We start from the raw sequence: 21,547 nt of genomic DNA, 5'->3' as shown, positions 1-21,547 counted from the left end.
TGGTGTACCAAGATAAAGACATTTTGTGAAATACTGTGTTTTATGTAACTTAAATAAAGTATAAAGTATATTTTCTTTAGAATAAGAAAATTATGATAGTAAATGTATATTGAAAAGAGAGAACTAGATTTCTCGTGAGCTTTAGTGTTAAAATCATCAGTGTTTTAGAATTACATTTAATTTACCAATTGTTATGATACTCTTGGTTTATTAATTAATGAAAAAGCAGATGTGTTTGATATTTACTTTAGTATTCATCGTGAATTTCGTTTTGGAATTATTTATGCATAGCATTTATTTGACGATTGCAATATTGAATTACTTGAATGCTTCATGTTTTACGTATACTCCCTTAAACATTCGTGATCCTCTCAGCTCGTTGATACTATTCTATAATGATCAGTGTTAACCAATTTTAAACTTTTAGTCAGTACTTGTCTGGAATTAGAAAAGGGCTTTTAAAGAGGATGCATAAGGCTAATGCCATATAAGAAATGATTGATAAATTTGTGTAGAAAGAAAATATCTGAAATTACAAAAAAATACACCATAGAAGAATTTGATTCAGTAAAGATAAATTGACAGAGTATATTTGCAAGCCACGTAACAAGGGGCTACTTTCCTTTGTAAAGTTTATACAAGTCATTATTTAAGGTGAGCAATGTCCCAATAGGAAAAGAGCATTATGATAAAAACAAGCTGTTTTCATAAAAAGAAATAGAAGTGGTAAATAACCATCAAAATGTTGTTCAGAAGAGTAGTCTCATTCTGATGCAAATTAGAATGAAATTCCTATATTTACCTATCATATTGGCAAAAGTTTTGGTATAATCATATTATTGGTAGGAATATAAATTGATATAATCTGTCTTATCGATAGTTTGGCAGTGTCTTCTCAATAAGAAATGCATGTTCTTTTTGACTCTCCAGTCCTACTGCTTGAAGTTTACTGTTACGGCTCTATTCACAAACTATATGTATGTGCTTGATCCAGATGTATGCATACAGTAGTCGTCCCGCCTCCCCCCCACCGCCCCGGCTTATCTGAGGTTTCACTTTCCATGGTTGAGGTGACTCGTGGTGGATCATGGTTCAGAAGCAGATGATCCTCCTTCTGATGTATCATCAGAAGGTCATTAGTAGCCTAACACTACATCACAATGCCTACTACATTCACCTCATGTCATCTCATCATGTAGGTATTTTATTATCTCAGATCATCACAAAAAGGGTGAGTACGGTAAAATAAGATATTTTGAGAGAGACCACATTCACATAACTTTTTTTTTTTTGAAAGATTTTATTTATTTATTTGAGAGAGAGTGTGAGCAGGAGGAGGAGCAGAGGGAGAGCAAGAAGCAGACTCCCTGCCGAGCAGGGAGCCCCAATGATGCAGGGCTCTATCCTGGCACCCTGTGATCATGACCTGAGCCAAAGGCAGGTGCTTAACCGACTGAGCCACCCAGGTGCCCCATCACATAACTTTTATTATATTATATAATGTAATATAATGTTATATAATATTATATTATATATTTAAAAAGTCTCTTACCGTGTCTAATTTGTAAATTGAACTTTATCATGGGTACGTATGTATAGGAAAAAACATAGTGTATATAAGAGGCATAATCATCCTCAGTTTCAGGCATCCACTGGGGTGTGGGAATGTGTCCTCCCTGGGTAAGGGAGACCACTGTCTGTAGAATAGGAGGGAGGGAGAAGTAGAAACAGATATTTATTTCAACATTGTTTATATTAACACTGAAAACACCCATCAAAATGGACATTGTTTAAATAAATTGTTAAACATTCACTGTAATAGTCAGATGTTATAGAATTAGGTTGCCCTGCCTGCTCATATTTAAAGAGCTTACTAAAGAAAAGCAAGTATGATTTTTAAGTAATTGCCGTTTTAAAAATATAAATGGGTAGATATCATTCTTTTTTTTTTTTTTTTAAAGAATGTGTTACCAGATGCTTAATTGTTGTTACCTTTGGGGAGCAGGATTACAGTGGTAGTTTGCAGGGAGAAAAGGTTCTCATCTTTTGTTTTATTTATGGCCTATTATTAATTTATGGCCCATTTATGACTTTTTTATGGCTAGTTTTTTTTTTTTTTTAATGTAAGCTCTACGCCTAAGGTGGGTCTTGAACTCACGACCCCTAGATCAAGAGTTGCGTGCACTACTGACTTAGCCAGCCAGGCTCCCCTATGGCTAGTCTTAATAATTACTTAAAAAAACATCCTAGCCTGCCTTGTTAGGGAAATTATTGTTCACTTTCTGTTCCTTTTTTAAACGGTCTGTGTAGTTAAAAAAATATCTTGAGGGACGTTATCTTTTAAAGGTTGACCAAGTAAGTGTGAATTGCTCTTTCCTTTTAGTTTTAGTGAATCTTCCCATTGTAAACAGAGATTGAGGAATATTCCACTAACTAGAGAGCTCTGTCCAAGTCTGTTTTTTTTTTAATCACTACCACCACTATCCAAACCTGCCTTTAAGATTGTTGGGTGAAGTTACCTGCTCTTTTTTTCATACTGCTTTGGCTTAATGCTTTGCTCCAGTAGTGTTGGGTCTTTAAATAGAAATCATGGATTGAGTGGACAAAGGTGTTAACAGGTATTGTGTAAGTTTTTTATTAATATCAAGTTTCTATGAATAGTTTTAGCATTGAAAACCTAATATACTGAGAATCATTTATTTTAAAGTAACCCATTTACAGCAAGTTGCAAAGATAATACAGAGCAGTCCCGTGTACCTTTCACCTGCTTTTTCCTGATAACTTCTTGCAGAAATACAGTATAGTATCACAGCTAGGATATTGATACGAACACAGTCAAAGCAGAACATTTCCATTACCACAAAGGTCTTTTGTGTGGGTTGCCCTTTTACAGCCATTTCTCTTCCTTCACCACCCTCCTTAGCTTCTGGCAACTGCTAATCTTTTTTCCATTTCTATAATTTTGTCATTTCAAGAATGTTATTTAAGTGGAATCCTATTATAACCTTTTCACATTGGCTTTTTTCATTCAGCGAAATTCTTTTTTTTTTCCCCAAATTATTGTGTGTATAAATATTTTTTTGTTGTTGAATAGTATCCCATGATATAGGTGCACTAAAGTTTGCTTTAACCATTCACCTATCATAGGACATTTAGTTATTTCTAGTTTTTGGCTATTGGAAGTTACTTTGAAGAATCATGTATGTGTTTTTGTATGGATACAGTGTCCCTCTCTGACCCTCGTAATTTTCTTTCTGAAGACTGTTCTAACAGAAGAACAGTCATTCTATTTCCCCTCCCCTTTTTAAAAATGTTTACGTGGTATATTTTTTCCATTATTTTACTTTCAACCTACCCGTGTTGTTATATATGAAGTGAGTTTCTTATATGCTATAGATAGCATCTAGTTGGGTCATGTTTTTTAATCTCTTCTGCCAGTCTGTCTTTTGTTATATTTGGACAGTTTATATTTAACATAATTATTGACACATTAGGGCCCAGTATGTCATTTTATTTTTTGTTTTCTGTTTCTCTCTCTCTTTTTGTTTTTTCATTTCTTCCTGTCTTCCCTGTGGGTTATTTGAACCTTTTTTAGAACTCCATTATGATCTGTTTATAGTTTTTTAGCATATAATTTTGTATGACTTTTTAAATGGTTCCTCTAGGTCACTCTCTAGTACCTTCAGATAGTTTTTTTTGACCAGAGTTCATAGTTGTAATCTTCAAGAGGTTGGTCCAGAAGCAGCTTACTCAGCCCTATAGAAAACAGCTCCATATTATTGGAAATTATTACATTGTACTGTACAATATATTGTAAACAAATTTAAAAGTAGTATTAGCAACTCCTTAGAACTTCTAGGGGATTAAACCTCTGGTATGTTTCTAGGGGACTGTGAATAAGAATCACATATTTTATAAAAAACCTTAATTCTGATTTCTAATGAATTCACATTTGGTAAAATTTATCTTTTAAAGTATTTTTAGATATTATTTGCATATAAGCAAGCAATATGTAGAACTCAAAGTACTCTAGTTCTAGGGTTGGAACTATATACTCGTCATCTTTTTAATATGTGGAAATCTGCTCTTTACTATTAGATTTTTCATTTCTAGATTTTAATCCAGTCTGTTAACTCACTGCTGGCTACAGCAGACTTTTTATTCAGATTGGAAGCTGTAGCCATGTAAATTCTGCTCTTAGTTCTCCTTGACCTTATGCTGTGCCTGTGAGATTATCCTTCATATTCCTTTTGCTGAGCTTTAGCAAGTGAATGGAGGAAGAATAGCAAACTTTACCAGTAGAAGAATATTGGCTCTCCAATTCCAACTGATCGCTTGGCATTTCTTGGTGGTTTGTTGTTTTTTTTTTTGTTTTTTTTGTTTTTTGTTTTTTTTTTAGCTTTTTGGACTTGTTTTATTCTTGTATTTTTTTGTAAGTTAGAAGTTATTTCTGGGATGCCTGAGTGGCTCAGTTGGTTAAGCATCTGCCTTCAGCCCAAGTCATGATCTCAGGGTCCTGGGATAGAGCCCCATATTGGGCTCCCCGCTCAGTGTGAGTGGAGGAGGTCTGCTTGTCCCTCTGCCCCTCCCTCCGCTCGTGCTGTCTGTCTCTCAACTAAATAAATGAAATCTTAAAAAAAGAAGTTATTTCCAAATAAAAACACTTGTATTCTCTCAACTTTTTATTACATTTGCTGTAAGAGTTGCATTCTCCTTACATGCGTGTGTTTATGTATGTATGTATAAGGTTTTTCTGATCCATTTCAGTATAAATTCTATACATTATGGCCCTTCATGCCTAACTGCTTAAATGTGTATTTCCTAAAAATAGGAATATTCTCTCAACGTAGCATACGTAAGAGAAGTGTCCCTCTAGCCTTTATTCTACATCACCATCCCTTGGAGGGGACCACCTTCATTGTATTCTCATTTCTCCTTCAGTGGCTTTTGTCCCCGATAAAGATAAGCAGATATCTGCGTTTTTAAATTTTCTCATCTTTCTTACTTCTAGGCTTTTTTCAGTTAGCAGTATTTCCTAGAAGTATTTCATATGAGTTCATAGAGACTTTTCTCATTTTTTAAAAAGTAATTGAATAGTACTCTGTTTTCTGTGTGTACTATTGTTTATTCAACTATGCTTGGACGTTTAGGTGCTTTCCAGCAATTTTGAATTACAGATAATCTTTGATGAATAAACTTGTCGTGTATGTATTTTTAAATTGTTGGGGGTGTATCTTCAGGGTAAATTCTTAGAAGTTGAATTTCTGGGTGGAAGAGTAAATACATATCTGTTTTTGTTAGATAATGCTACATTTCTCTCTGTAGGGATTGTACTATTTTGTATTTATACCATCACAGTATAAGAGTACATTTTCCCACAGTTTTGCCAACAGTGTATTTTCGAGCTTCTGAATTTTTGCCTATCTCATGAGTAAGAGACGATATTTTAGTGTAGTTTTATTTTCTTGGTCATCTTTCCTTTCTGTTTTTTGTTCTTGTTGTTGTTCTGTATTTTTGATAAATATTTCCATTTATTTAACCTGTCAGTCCTCTGATTTCATCATCTCTCATTTCCAGACACATAAAGTCTTGTGCTTTTATTTCTTCACTTGGAACAAGTGGGTGAAATTTGGTTACAGAACTGCTGGTGTTCCTGCCCGAACACCTGTTCTCTTTCTTTTAGTGTTTCTCCCTTTTCATTTGGCAGTGCTTTTCTCTTTCAGACAAGTGATGTACAGAATGTGAGCTGAATCTAACTTAACCAAAAAGATAGAACTTCCCCAATGTTACTAATTTTATGAACCTGTTATTTGATAAATGATGTAGCTGCTGTAAAAGGTAAAGCTGTTTTTCCAGTCTTTTGTATTTCTGCAGTTGAAGCCATCATTACAGTAAGTCTTTTTCTTCTTCTTCCCATAGAACATTCCTGATGTAGATGAAGAAGGCTATAGTATAAAACCAGAAGCAAATCAGAATGATATCCTTTCATCATCTGGATATTCCTATGGATTGTGTCTTTAAGTAGACAATTATAACACAATATTCTGTTTAATAGACTTCAGTTTTTAATTATAGTAAAATGTGACTCCATATTCTTCATTTGACATGTTTTTACTAATGAAAGTTAGTTCTGTTTCTGTTAAAGTCCATCTTATCTCTTAAAGGTTTATATTCCTTTTTATAAACATGTGAAAAACTGGTTATGTGTTAAGATCGTTTAAAAACTAAATTCTTTAACTGATATATATTCACATACCAAAGAGAACCATTTCTACTCATCTAGTGATTCCGATTCTGAAGACGAAGAACCAAAGAAGTATCGGATACAGATCAAACCCATGCATCCACATAACTCCCATCACGCAATGGCTTCCTTGGATGAATTAAAAGTGTCTATAGGAAATATCACACTTTCCCCAGCAATATCCGTACGTAAGAAAATGAGCAAGTTTGTACTTTTTACATAGAAGCCTTTATTTTTTTAACTTCATCTACTTGCATCTGGTTAATTTAGCAACAGTTAAGCATATTGGATAAGGAAATATTTTACAATTTTTCTTCTGTTTTATTGAGGTATATAGTTTGTAATTTTTATATAGGCAAATAAACTTGAGTTTGGCTTAGTTTTGCTTCCCTTTGAAAGTGTTTTACAAGGAAACAAAAATGTAGAAAACCTTTTCCTGCCATTTTATTTTATAAACACTTTGTTTCAGAAATTTGAACTGGCAGTATTAATCTTCTCCTCATCAAATTTTAAAGATTTTCATCCATATTTTATGAACCTTACATGAATGGGAATTCTGTAAAAAGGGATTTAAGGATGAAATTATATGTCTGCATGCTTTTGTAATTGCAACATTTGTTTCTCCTTACATTTTATATTTAAAAAGGCAAATAAAGGCATTCTTAGTGATAGTGGTAAATTCCTCAATTCTAAGGTACCACACTTCACAGCTTTTGAGGGAGGGAAAAAAATAATCGCCAAAACTAATATTTCCATTGATGTCATACTCTAAATTCAGGAATGTTAAACTATGGGGAAAAAAAGCGTGTCTTAGAATGACAATTTAGTCTGTCTGTTCATGCTCATCATAATTGCTACTAAACGTGTTCTCCTCGATAATGGAGAATAAAAGCTCTCCCCATTTCATATTGTTAATTATGTATTTTAAATAGTATGTATTTAGGAAAAAGTGTTTTTCTCTCAGTCATGCACTTTTAGGATTTAAATTTTTTCTACCAAAAAGCTCTGAAGTGAGGTTTTAGTCTACCATTGCTATTTTAACGTTAAGATTAATGCCCAGGTTAGTATATCTAATTATTATAGATGTAATTATATGAATTATATTATTAAAGAAGTTATGAAACCATTAAAAATTTTTATTGTGTAAGAGCACAACTAATTTAAAAAATATATGTAAAAAAAAAAAAAAACAAATCCTAGGGGAATATATACCAAAACATTAAGCACCTAGCTGTGGGTAGTGAAAACATAATGGTTTTAAATTTTGTCCTTTGTACTTTCCTCTCTCTTCTATTTTTTAAAAAATGGTGAACATACTAGTTTCATACTGAGAAAAGAATGAGAAAACTTTAATATTGGGTTTGAAAAGAGGATAGTTTGAGTAAATTTTTTGGCCAGTTTGCTTATCTAACTCATGTCCCCTACCTTAACAATGTTCTGCATGTGTTTTATGGTATATAGATTTTAGGTATGATTCAGTGAATAGACAAATTATGAGTGTAAGAAAATAAGGTATTTTAAATTCTAAAATGTACACTATGTCTTTCTTTTTCTTTCTATGTACAACTAGAGACACAGCCCAGTAAGTACAAGATTTTATAATTTTACCTACTGACTTAAACTCTTTTAATGTTTGAACATTGATTTTTAAAGTATTTGTTTTAAATTTTTTAAATTAGCAGATCATAGTATCTTGCTGTAGGTACTAGCATTTTGATATTTTGAAATATTTTATTGAGTGTTAAAGGTACGTGTATTATCTTTTACTATAGAACCCTGAAAGTTTTCTTTTAATGTAGTTTATAATTGAGTAGATACACTAAAAACAACTTAAAATCAGGTCCCCAGTAATATTTTACGAAGTAGGGGCGCCTGCCTGGCTCATTCAGTTTGAGCATGCAGCTCTTGATCTCATCATTGTGAGTTCAAACACGTGTTGGGCATGGAACCTACTTAAAAAATAAAAAATATATTTAAAAAAAAATTTTTACGAAGTATTTCATTACCAAATTATTTGTTTCATGACACTTAGTGTTTGCATTTCTGTTTTAGGTGCAGATGAATCGGAATTCATCTAGTAAGTCTGACATTTAAATTGCTTATTTTATGTCTATTAAAATTTATCGGGCAGGGGATCCTGGGTGGCTCAGTTGGTTAAGCGTCTGTCTTTGGCTCAGGTCATGATCCCAGGGTCCTGTGATTGATTCCTGCGTCGGGCTCCCTGCGTAGCGGGGAGCTTGCTTCTCCCTCTCCCTCTGCTACTCCCCCTGTCTGTGCTTGCTGTCTCTCTCTCTCTGTCAAAGAATAAATAAAACCTTAAATTTATCAGGCAGTTTGCTAAGCTTATTGTAGTCTTTCATATGTAGTTAGAGAAATAAATGGTTTGTTCTTAGTCACTACTGTTAACAACAGACTAGAAGGATACAAACTTTAAACAGACAACTTAGGTATGTTATTTCTTTAAGCATTTAGACAAATACCTTCAAATTTAATACTTGGCCACAACATTTTCCAGAAATCAACAAAGCCAAAAAGTAACTTCTTTTTAAAACTGTCTAACTGGCATAACTGTGCCTCATGAGCCAGAAGGCATTATGAGATGAGTAAGTTTTAGCTTTACTTACTTTTAAGTCATATCACAATTGCAATTTGTATTATGTTTTTTAGTATAGTAACTTAATTATACTAAAAAATTGGGTTGTGTGTGCTGACATCTTCTGCAGCATCATGCATTAAAAATAACAAAGGTGGGGAAAAAATGGAGTTGAGGCCTCCTAACTCAAAAGTTATGCAATTTTGTAAACACAAGCCTTAATAAAAACCATAACATCAATCCTATTAAAAATTCTAGTGCAGTTAGGGGCACCTGGGTGGCTCAGTCTGTTAAGCATCTGCCTTTGGCTCAGGTCATGATCCCAGGATTCTGGGATCAAGCCCCAGGTTGGGCTCCCTGCTCGGTGGGGAACCTGCTTCTCCCTCTTCCTCTGCCCATCCCCTCTCCCCCACCCATGCTCTCTCTCTCTCAAACTCTGTCTCTTTCAAATCGAATTAAAAAAAAAAATTCTAGCACAATTGAAAAGACCTAAATGTATAATAAATACCAAACTAAAAGTAAGATTTTACTTTTAAAAAAGAAATAGTGAGTAGCTTCATAGAGGGATACCAGGAAAACGAGGCTAAAAGCAGGCTGCTTTTATGCAGTTACTTACACAAGGGCAAATTGGAGAAACATGGAGGAGAAGAGCACAGTAGGTACTTTGGGGCCAAACAGAACTCAGTGGGACAGTGTGGTATGAAGGGGCATCACGTGCAGTATGGTATTCCTCATAGTTTGCTGCACTTACGCATTTTGATGTATTTTCATTTATCAGCTATTGGTTGGTAATCTAAGACATTAAGGTACAGGGAAAGTTGCTTATGAACCGACATGACTTTTGCTCATTACTAATGAAATGACTCATTACCAATGCAAAAGGGAGCAAAACAGCCTGTCTTATAAAGACTTGCTGTAGGTTTCTATAAAAACTTGTTTTTTCAAGAGTACCTGTTTTTGGTATATAATAATCTTAGAACTCGAAAAATGCTTTCATGATTCATCAGTTATAATTCTTGAGTAATACGTATTTCAGCATATGTTCCAACTTTTATAGTTCTAGCCCATATTTCTCTGGTCTGAACAGTTTTATTTTCATGAATACGATAGTTTCGTTAAGTAATTTCCTACCAAAGATGTTAGAAGAAATGAGGACATAGAAATTCAGCTATTATTTTGATGGATGATATTCTTAGCATGTTAGAAAACTTAAGTCTTATTTTCCTTTTCTTCATAATTTAAAAAAGTCTTATCAGTTTCAGTTTTTAAATTGTTCATAGTGAGTTATGTATATAGTGTTTCTCTTAACATTTATTCAGATTATTAATTTTTTCATATTTCTATTTTTTAATTAGGTGAAGAGCTAACAAAATCAAAGCCATGTGCTGCATCCAATGAGTAAGTTTCACAGTTAAGTTTTATTTTTAAGTAGACTATTTTTACAGCAGTATTAGGTTCATAGCAAAATTGAGAGGAAGCTACAGAGGTTTGCATATATATTTTCTGCCCCCATATATGCCAAGCCTCCTTCACTATCAGACTCCCCCGCTAGAGTAACACATTTTAGAATTGATGAATCTACACTGACATCATTGTCACTCAAAGTCTGTGGTTTACATTAGGATTCACTCTTATTCTTGTATATCCTATGAGTTTTGACAAATGGATAAGGACATGTGTTTCTACCATTACGGTGTCCTACGGAATAGTTCAACTGTACTAAAAATACTGTGTCCTCTATATGTTCATCCTTACTGTGTTTAGAATTAAATATCATTCTTTTGTCCTTTTTTTCTAGAGTTTTATTATCTTTGCAGTTTCAGTTCAAGTGTTGGTAATCATCCTCTTTTAAGCTGTAAAACACTGTGGAGTTTCTGGTTGTTTTAAATTCTCATTTGACACTATAATTTTTTAAAAAATCCTTATATACCTGTGTTTGGCCTTGGTGGCTTCACTGCTTCTAAATAAAGGCCTAGTGTCCCAAGTTCATACATGTCTGTATTTCAACTGTTCTCATGGAAATTCTCTGTCTTCCTTCAGTTTTGGCTGTGACTGTGTGAAATAGACTGTCCTTTTCGTGAACTTCGAAACAAGGAAATGTCTCAAGTTAAAAAGGCTAAAAAACATGTTGCTAGCTCTTTTTAAAAAGAAAAAAATATTTTAAGCCAGTGTTTCATGGGTCGTTTTCCATTTCAGTATCTGTCAGTAAGAATACATTCTTTTCATTTGTTTTCTGCATAAATAAAAGTGTAGGCTTCATTAAATGGATAGCTTAAAATAATTTGATACTTTGAAAGCTAGGCACTAATTGAGCACAGTGGGTCGTATTCATTTATAATTTTTAAAGATAAGTTCAGTGTTCTAAAAACTTTGTGTTTAGTAATTTATGCAGTTGTGATTCTAGGTTTTATATGTAAGACGCGGCGCGTGCGTCCATGTAGGTGCCTGTTGAGATACTAGATATGTGCTTATAGATAATTGTACCATTTTCATTGTAATGAGCCTGTTTTCTAATATTTACAAACACTATTAAATAATGGCAGTTTGATACATTAAAATATTGTTTTAATAGTATTAATCTTTTTAACACCTTAAATATATAATTTTTTACTTGTCAGTCATAGCTCATTAAAGCTGGAAATAATTTAAGAAAAGAGGTGGTGGCAGAGTTCACCTACTTCAGGATTTTAGAGGTTAGACATCTTAAAAGGTGTATGACTAAAATGAAAAAGAGAAACATTCATATAGAAGTTTTTGGTAAGTGGGGCGCCTGGGTGGCACAGCGTTTAAGCGTCTGCCTTTGGCTCAGGGCGTGATCCCAGCGTTGTGGGATCGAGCCCCACATCAGGCTCCTCCGCTATGAGCCTGCTTCTTCCTCTCCCACTCCCCCTGCTTGTGTTGCCTCTCTCACTGGCTGTCTCTATCTCTGTCGAATAAATAAATAAAATCTTAAAAAAATAAAAAGTTTTTGGTAAAGAGCTGGAAGTTGAATCCTGAGAGGAATTAGTCCAGTGGATTTCAGGGGGTCATTGGTGGGAAATCTTTGGTTATACAGCATGTTGACTTTTTTGAAAGTTGGTGCTCTTGGTGATTTTGTCCATAGTCTTGATTACTTCTCATAAAAAGACATGCATGATGCAGATGTTTCACTAGACTGCCTCAGTGGCCCAGGCTGTGGATTGTCGAGGGAGAAGTCCTGCCCTTGTGTGATCTATAGTAATCAGACCTTTGAAATTTATATCAAGCTGTTGGGCTTACTTCTGTACTTGACAATTTCAAAGATGAAGGAAAAGGGTAAAAGATTTTTTTAAAAGTACTTAACTCCGACCTTATAAAATTTCTGCCTGATTTTCTGTGCGTGATTTGGTGCTGTGAATCAGCAGACCTGACACTACTGTAGAATTAAGTCCCTTTGTGTCCTTAGGCAGCTCATTTAGACTCCAGTGTACTTCTTTTCTTCATTTGTAAAGCTGAAATGATTTCTGTTCTTACAACCCCAAGGACTGTTAGAGTATAACAAGGTGTGATTGGTGCACATTAATCTTCTCTACTGTCTCCTATTTTACATAATATTACTGGAGGTTCTGCTTATAGTAAAATTTTTTTTTTTTTAATTTGAACCGGTATTTGTTAAGTTTCTTCACATATTCCATTGGCAGAATATCCAACTTTTAAATGCTATATATTTAGCTATTACAATTCTATGAGATAAAAATAAGTGGATTTTATACTAATAAAATATTCCTTTGGTAAAATTGTTATTTTTAAAATGTCATGGTAGGAAAGGAACCAGCGATTTACTTGCTTGGGATCCGCTGTTTGGACCATCTCTTGATTCATCTTCTTCAGCTTCAGTAACTTCATCATCATCATCAGGTAATGTAGGTATATATATTTAAACTGAGGAATTCACTACTTTTTTCCTGATTTATTCATCTCTTGTGTTGTACTTAATGATCAAGAATATTCTTCTCATATTGCCAGATAAAGTAATTTTGTTAACTTAGCTGAAAGAGCCTATGGCTTAAACAAAAATTTATGAAACAAACACCACTTTTTTTCATTTATGTATTTCTGTGCATCATTCCCTTATCAGTGCTCAAATAATTTTCACTGTTCTTGGATAATTCCACTGTATGGATGTGCATTAATGTAATCAGTCTTTTCTTACCAGACATTTGAGTTGCATCCAGTTTTCTAGTATTATGAACATCCATGGATAGATTTTGTATGTTTTATAATATCCTTATAATAATTTATCAGTACAACGTTTGAGTCTCAGGTTATACCCATTGATATTTATTGCCAAACTGCTTTCCAGAAAGGCTTTAGCACTTCCCAAGCAATGTGTCAAAAAACTTGATGAATGCTTTTTAGTAGTTGTTTTGTCAAGACTATGTTCATTTTCTCTTTTCTTCAAAATATAAAATCCCACTAGCCAACAATCCAGGTAGGCATCAAAATGCTTGTTTAATAAAACCACTGCCTGTTCAAAGCAGGAAAATAAAATCCACTTTAAGTTGGTCTTCAGCATTCTCTGGGATTTCAGGAATGCTGTTCAGTATTTGGGATTAGGAGAGTGATGGAATGGTGGGGAGAGAACTTGAAATAATGGACTGAGTTCCTGCCATGTTGCTCTGCCAGGAGTTAACACACACTCTGTTTAATTTCACTTCATTAACTGCTCCATGAAGTCCATTTTATTGTCCCTATTTTGTAGATAAAAAAAGGTAAAGTTCAGAGATGATCCGGAACTTCTTGAGATCATTTCATAGGAAATAATGAAGCATCGATTCAGACCTGGATCTTAATAGTCTTCGTTCTGTTCATTGCACTGTGACATATTAACTATAAGCCATTCCAAAACATTTTAATAAAACACTAGTATTTTAAAATTAGACTGTTTATAAACCAATTTTTAAAAGAAATTACAAATGGATTTTAGGCAACCTTAACTCCAATTTGGAATTTTGAATGAACAGTGATCTATATTTAATACTTAAACAGCAAGAAACAATGAAAGGTAGTTGAACATATTCTGAAAGTGGTATTATAGCCTTCCTCAATGGGCATGCTGTTAGTTTTATAAACCTAAACCTAATAGATTGTATAAGGAAAGAAAGTATACGGGGAAAATTGGAGTTGTCATTACAGTCGGTTTTTTGTTTAGTGAAAATGTCAGAATGATGTTTTGTATTTAGGATGACGAGGGTTCTAAGTGTTTTTCAATTTAATATTTTTTATGAATTATTTTTTCAAAATATTGAATAAAAATTTTCACATTGGTATCACAGAGGCTTTAGTTTTGTAGAAATTTCTTCCTAACTCTGCCCTTAGTTCTTTACTCTTTTTCAGCACGGTCTCTTCCTTTTCAAAAGAGTTCTCGCTTTTCCTCTTGCTGTCTCAAGTGTGTTTCATCCCTATCACTTTTAACTTCAGGTTAAAAATGATTCATTTTTTGTTCAGTGGCCATTTGATGTGTAGTAGCTAGGAAATAAAAGTAACAAAAGGTTAATAAATGGGATAGTAAATGGGATCCCAATTTACTTCATTTTTGTATGCATTTTTAAACCTTTTTATACAGTCTGAAAAATAGTATCAAATTATTTTACCTTTCAAAGAATGTTAGTCATGTTGGAAAGGGATGATGGTAAAAATCTCAAAAGATTTGACAGGGCATTGAGGTGATAGTGCTGTGTTACTCAGCTAAGTGCCTGACTGGCTAGTGATAGAAATAAGGTAGACAACAGTGTTGGTTTTAATATAAAAAACTAGTCTAATATTTCTCAAAAGACAATTTTAAGGAATTTTTGCAGACCACAAGTGCTCAGTTAATTCATGAACAGAAGAGACGGTCGACAGTAAGATTTATCATAGGAGGGTTTTATGTATCAGTGTTTAGACTTTTACCAACTGTTAAGAGTTACCTTTTGCTCCTCTGAGAAAACAGGAATAATTATGGCTTTATGTATTTTGGACCTTCAGTTTTACTCATAAGTTTTTTAAGTTTCTTAATGCCCATACTTATTTTCCTCGGTTAATAAGAAAGTTTGAACTCCTGTTTTTGTTTGAAAATGTATTACTACATTTTTCAAGTGATTAAAATATTAACCTGAAACAAGAAAACTATTTGGCTATGTAGATTCATACTTTTGTTCAAGACTTTTCCTGTTGCTTCTGGTTTTCAACTGCTTTCCCCTCCTTCAGCTAAAGGAACTTAAAGAGTACAACAGAAACTCTTTGTCTCCCACTGATTTTTCTGAATGTATAGTAATTGAGTCTTAGCTTGAAACTAGCATGTATTTGGAATTTGAAAAAGCAAATTGTGATAATTTGAAAGAGCTGAACCGTAACAGTTCTACCAGGCTAGGTTTGTTTGGAGCCAGTCTTAATGCCATTCGGACAGGCCATTTGTCAGTAATGAAGCTCAGGTCTACATGTCTCCACGATGTTAAGCTCTCACAAGCTTAAAATAACTTAAGTATCGGTCAGTGCTGTTTTCATTGATGATGAGCCTGTCTCTAAAGTCAGTATGTTGTAGCACAGGGAACTGTTACGGTTCTCAGGTTGGTGCACGTTTCTTCCAGTGTACCGCTTAAAGTAGGAGCGCAGCCCGAAAGAAGTGGTGCTCACTGGAAGAAGGCAGCAGCCTTAGAATCTACACATGGTTTCTTAGCAGCTTTTTATTGTTTCCTTCAAGCAACTTGAACTGTGCTTGTATCTATTATCCCTTCATAGGATGTGCTTTCCTAAAAGATTCCATACCCCCTCACGCTTTGACTTGCATGCTTCTGTGACTACCTTTCTTTAGGTCTTTTCCTGTGGCCTCCACTCTCCTTCCTTTCACACCTATATTCCTTCATCCGTGACCATGTGTCCTCAGTTTGTTTCTCCATGGATATACTGAGGCCTTACATATATTTTTTACCTTTGCACGTCTGCAAACTTAAAGAATATAAAGATTTCTATTTCTTCCCATCTGTATTCTTCAGTCTGAATTACAGCCCCACCTTCTAGAATTAACCGAAGGGATTTGAAAATCCTTTAAAATAATTTAAAGATGATTTAAACAGGGATGCCTGAGTGGCTCAGTCAGTTAAGCATCTGCCTTCAGCTCAGGTCATGATCCCAGGATCCTGAGATTGATTCCCACGTCGGGCTCCTTGCTCAGCAAGGAGCCTGCTTCTCCCTCTGCCTGCCACTCGCCCTACTCGTGCTCTCTCTTCCTCTCTGACAAATAAAATCTTTAAAAAAAAAAAAGATTTAAACATATTTGCTTCCATTCTTCACTTTTGTTTTAACACATTTGACTTTTGATGATGTACACTTGGATTTCATTAATTTCTACCATGATGGAGTTATTTTTAATTAGGAATACTCAGGTTAGTGTCTGATTTATAAAGTGGCAAAACTTGCAGATGGTGTTGAAAAATAGTGAACATTAAATTTCCGTAGGATTTAGGAGCAGTGAATGTTATATAGGATTTTTATAAGGTGTTTTCTTACCAAAAATTAATTATAGTGACTTGGGGGAATCTTTTTCATAAATAGGATATTTTTAATACTTTTAATTATCACCAGAAACTTTGCAGTGTGATTCAACTTTTAATTTGACTTAAGGTAAGTGTTCTGTTTAGAGTTCATGTTGCTACTTCGATGGTGTTGCTTCAAAGGCTTGGTCTGACATTACTGGCTGTAAGTAGATGTACTGGCAATAAACTAAAGACCTTAGCCTTCAACTGGTTTATTTTTGCTAGCTAATTGATCAGATTTTATTTTTTATATGTATAAAGAATTGCAATAGGAATACAGTTGATGTGTGTCAGTTCTGAAAATTTTTTTTTCCAGGCTATTGTTAGCTTCAAGAAAAGCTATTGGATAGTTTCCCAGTATTTCAACAAATATCTATGATTATATATATATATTTAAAAACTCCTGAAAATGAGCTTTTGAGTCCTAAGAGTTCCTCTATAATAGAATGTCTTTATGTAAGGATTGCTACATACTAATGATTTTCTTCAAATTCTCTTTTTCCCCCTACCAGCCAGGCCCACAACTCCTCTTTCTGTAGGCACCATTGTCCCACCTCCAAGGCCTGCTTCCAGACCAAAGCTTACTTCAGGCAAACTCAGTGGGATTAATGAAATAGTATGTACTCAGGTGTTTTTTTTTTTAATTATAACTGTTTGATTGTAAGATGCAAATGATATCTTTTCTATATGCCCCTTTACAGTTAAGCACTTGGAATTGTCTACTCAAGTCTTCAAAGTATAGAAAAGTTTTTCCAGCCAACATTTCCTTTACTCCTGCATATTATCTCTGTGATCATACCCATGGAAAAAGACATTGTTCAGGAGGAAGGGAGATTCCTGAGAAAGTTAGCACATTATAAAAATACCATTCATTACCCATTCTTCCACAATTAAGAAGCGATACTCATGTAAATCTGCTGTAAGTCAAATACTAAGAAGGACTCGGTAGCCTGTTCTTAGGGCTTAGAAGTATACTGCCAGGAGAATCCTAGAGGACATCTAGTCCAGCTTTGTTTTATATGTAAGGAAACTGGAGTTCAGGTCACTTAACTGAATTACCAAAGTTAAGTTGCTTCAAGAAAACTTGTGGCCTACAAAAGTTGTCAGATAATTAAAATCTACAAGTTATATTCAGAGGCTCTCCCAAACCAATCTTCTTGCCTCTCATCTCTTCTACTTTGCTTCATGTTTTACACTAATTGCCAGTATTACATTTCTAAAAGTCAGGCTTAACCTTTTTCCCCAGATAGACATCTCCGGTGGTTCCCCATAATCCATGCGGTTGAATGTTTTAGCTGAATGTACAAGGCTTTTTATCAAGTTGCCTCAACAACCTACCTTATTACCAGACTAACTGCCCAACTTTCTCCTCTTTGCAACCTGTGTTCCAGACCTTTGAAACCTTCCACTGTTACCCAAACACATCATGCTCTCTTATGCATCCATGTCTTATTTTGCTTCCTTTACTGAAATGCCGCTCAGTTGTCTATGTAGGAAACTGGTCTCTTTTTTTAAGATCCAGCTAAACATCATCTAGCTAAAGCCCTCTTCGATCATTATCCCTCCCCAAGTAAACGTAGTCATTCTCTTCCTTATACCCATATACTTTGTTCGTATTTCTTTTAGTGCACAAATTACATTATATATACTTTCCTTGTGTGTTCCCTTCACAGGCCTATGCCTTAGCCAGTCTCATACTTTGCATAATGCCTGTCACATAGTGAGGAGACGTTTCATGAATAAATGAAAAGGCGGGAACACCAAGTGTTGAGATGGTGACACCTCTCTCCTCTTACCCTAACAGACTGAAGGAAGTGAGCTCAAAGACTCTAGGTACAGGCTGCCAAGGAGATGATGATTATTTGACAAATATAAAAATGACTGCCTCTTAATAACATGGGATTTTTTTTCCTGATTAAAAGATCATGTAAAATTTGGGAAATAGAGAAAACAGAAAATTAAAATCCCTTCCCTATTTCATGACCCAAAGATACTCAGTTAACCTTTTTATATATATCCTTTCATTAATTTTTCAGTGCTTAAGTATTTATTCAGACGCAGTAAAACATAGTTGTTAAAAAAGTACCTTTTAGTCACTAATTACCTGAGCAACATTAGCCAACTTATGTATTTGGAGTCTCTGTTTCCTTATGGGTAAATGGGTATAAAGATAATAGGTGGTATGAGACCTAAATGAGTTACTGGGTGTAAAACACAACATTGTGGAGTGCAAGTAATTGCTCAGAAAAGTTCCTGTGAATGATAAATCAAAGGTCATACCTTAAATATTTTTTATTCTTCACTTGAAAATATTTTGGAGCTGTCTATTTCATCAATTATTCCATAGATTTTAAATTTCTTTCAAGTGGTAGAAACCTTTGTCATATGATCTTAAGTTGGGAATCTATTAAATAAGTAAAAGTGGGACTTTTATACTTGAATCTTTCACCCTTTACTCCCGGCCCTAGCATTGTGAACCTTCGAGAAACCACCCTCTGAGGGCTTCAAGGAGCACCTTTTGAAATGGCTGCAGAGCATAAATAACACCACTTGTAACACCACTGTCAGCATTAAATTTTCAAAGGTTTTTAGAAATGTGATTATTTGACATTTAGTTTATTTCCAAGTTTTCACTATTCAACATTGTCTTAATGAATATCCTTTTGTTTACTACTTTGCAGACAGTATTTCCTTAGTAAAAAAATTTAAGGTAAAATTCATGAGCTAAAGCACATTTTTAAGACTCTTGATGGTTATTATTGCCGTATTGCCCACCAGAAACAATTCTCTCCAGCTCTACATCAGAGTGCTCTTGTCCTTGCATGCCTGTATGTGCGCTCTTCTGGGGAAACTCGATGCTCACAGGGTCTGTAATCACACCCTTCCACACTCCTGTAGTGAGTGCCTCATTGTTCTAGAGCAGTTGTTTTCAAAGTTTGGTCCCCAGGCTAGCGGCAGCATTACCGTCACCTAGGATCTTGGTAGGTGATTTGTCCGGCTCTACCCCAGACAAATCAGAAATTCCGTGAAGTGGCCCTCCGAGTGATTCTGATGCATGTTTATGTTTAGAAATTGCTGTTTTTAACAAGTGCTGTTCAATAGAAACATCATGCAGCAACATATATTAAAGTTTTACTTGTTTAACGTGGCTACTAGAAAAACAGATTGACATTTTGTTTACTTATTTAAAAAAAATCATTTTATAATGTGATCAGTATAAAGGGAGTATCTTTTCTTTTTGTGTGTGCTAAGTCTTCAAAATCTATGTATTTTATACTTCAAGCTCATCTCAAATTTGGACTAGCCACATTTCAAGTGCTAGCGGCTCCTGCGCTGGACAGGGCTGTTCCAAAGTCAGAGAAAACCACTTGAAAAAATGGGCGTTTTTGTCTTTTCCTAAAAAATTATAAAGTACACATTCTAAACTGTAAATCATAAAAATGTGGCGACATGATATTGGTCATGAGGCCATGTTGCTAGAAGGGGAAATTTCCCCCACAGTAGTTTTTCAAGACTTTTTTCTAAGCTTGCAGGTTTCACATAGCTGTTGCGTTTACCATGTGTTTGGCCTCACGCCCTGTGCTGCTTCCATCTGTGTACACAGGGAGCTGCGGTTTTATACCTTGCTATATTTTTTCAATCTATTAGTCATCATTATCAGTCATTAAAAAGCCATTATCTGGAACTAATAGTTTAAAAATAGTTAATTGCAGGAGTGGAGGGTTTACGTAGTATAAAACACTTTGGATGGTATCTAATTTTTGTTTAAGTGTGTATCTGTAAGTGTATATTTATAGAATCAAGAGTTAACTAATTTGAGTGTATGAATGCTTATAAAGGGTTTTGTTTCTGCCATTTGTTTTTCATGCCCCTCAGATAAGTGAGGACAGGAACAATATCTTTTTTAGTCACTGCTTTGTATGTAGTATCTAACCCATGGCCTGACATACAGTAGGCTGTAAATAAGTAGTGTTTTCACTTAATACTTTTACAAGCAGGAAAAGGTTATTTTTAAATAAGGTAAATATGCCTTATTTTAAAAAATGAAATCCCTGAGGAAGTGTTCCTCATCTATTATTGGAACACTTAGGAATGTGGAAGGGAAAAATCCATTTCCCCAGGTAAAAGAAATGAACTGAAGTTCTATTTTTTGTATTTGTTTTTATGTTTAGAAAGGTGGGAAGACAGAAGTAAGATTTTCTCAAACCTCTTTTATGCGTTAAACTGTCTCAATGAAGAAGCATTGCAAGGATTTATAAAGAGAAAATGGACACATTTGTAAACATTGAAAATAAAGGGCAAGCAAGATTTAGGGTTTGCAGCAAATAAAGCAAAGGATTAGTGAAAGCTCAGGTAATACTAAGCCCTCCCGAAACTAAATCAGAGAAAGCTAACACAGACAACTCCTAAAAGGCAAAATGCCAGTCTTATTTTTATCAATTTAAAAATTATTTTTCCTTCTTCTCGGGCTCATCCATTCATTGCTGACAAGGGTGCAGAGAAATATTCTCTTATGTTTATAGGCAGTAAAGTGAATCATCCTTTTGGGAAGCAGTTTGGCAGTACGTATGAAAAGTCTTCATACTGTTTAAACTTACAATTTAACTTCTGAGAATCTGTCTGAAACATACTTTTTGAAATGGAGAAAGTGCCCCATGTATACGGTTCTCTTGGCAGCGTTATTTTACAATAGCCTTCTCAGCCTGTAATCTACTCTTGAAAATGATTTGACCTATGGCATTTCTATTTTTAGTTATAAGAAACAATAAATTTGGTTTAATATATTAAAATTAATCTTACCTGATACCTAAAAATCTTTTCTTATAAGGAAGAATTGTTTTAGCATTTTGGTAAATAACTTTTTGTTTTTAAGCCCAGGCCATTCAGCCCACCTGTAACTTCCAATACCAGCCCACCTCCTGCAGCTCCTTTAGCCCGGGCAGAAAGTTCTTCCTCTATCTCATCTTCAGCCTCATTAAGTGCTGCCAATACTCCAACAGTAGGTAAGTGATTATCATAGCTTCCATGTGACAGTGAGCATCCCAAGTATGATCGGGCTGAATTTTGTTTTTTAATGAGATCATGAAGAATTTAACATTAGAAATTTTGGTTTTTTGGAAACACACCTGGTATTATCAAATTAGCCACGTTTTTCTTTTCTGTTACAGTTTCTATTTG

At 34.5% G+C, this 21,547-nt stretch overlaps 1 protein-coding gene across 1 annotated transcript in view; it reads left to right on the top strand.

Moving 5' to 3' along the window:
* The window catches only part of FCHO2 (FCH and mu domain containing endocytic adaptor 2), a 110,452-nt gene that overhangs the window by 62,840 nt on the left and 26,065 nt on the right, over positions 1 to 21,547 (top strand). Inside the window, exons 11-18 of the mRNA XM_087862082.1 lie at positions 5,920 to 5,980; positions 6,256 to 6,428; positions 7,815 to 7,826; positions 8,297 to 8,321; positions 10,193 to 10,235; positions 12,619 to 12,713; positions 16,882 to 16,985; positions 21,243 to 21,372. Coding sequence (XP_087718208.1) covers positions 5,920 to 5,980; positions 6,256 to 6,428; positions 7,815 to 7,826; positions 8,297 to 8,321; positions 10,193 to 10,235; positions 12,619 to 12,713; positions 16,882 to 16,985; positions 21,243 to 21,372 — 643 coding nt within the window. The remainder of the gene's footprint in view (positions 1 to 5,919; positions 5,981 to 6,255; positions 6,429 to 7,814; positions 7,827 to 8,296; positions 8,322 to 10,192; positions 10,236 to 12,618; positions 12,714 to 16,881; positions 16,986 to 21,242; positions 21,373 to 21,547) is intronic.

This window comes from Ursus americanus, chromosome 5 (assembly GCF_024610735.1).
Source record: "Ursus americanus isolate L20-20 chromosome 5, mUrsAme1.1.p, whole genome shotgun sequence".
NCBI classification, from domain to species: Eukaryota; Metazoa; Chordata; class Mammalia; order Carnivora; family Ursidae; genus Ursus; species Ursus americanus.
This window is presented reverse-complemented; position numbering and strand designations above follow the sequence as displayed.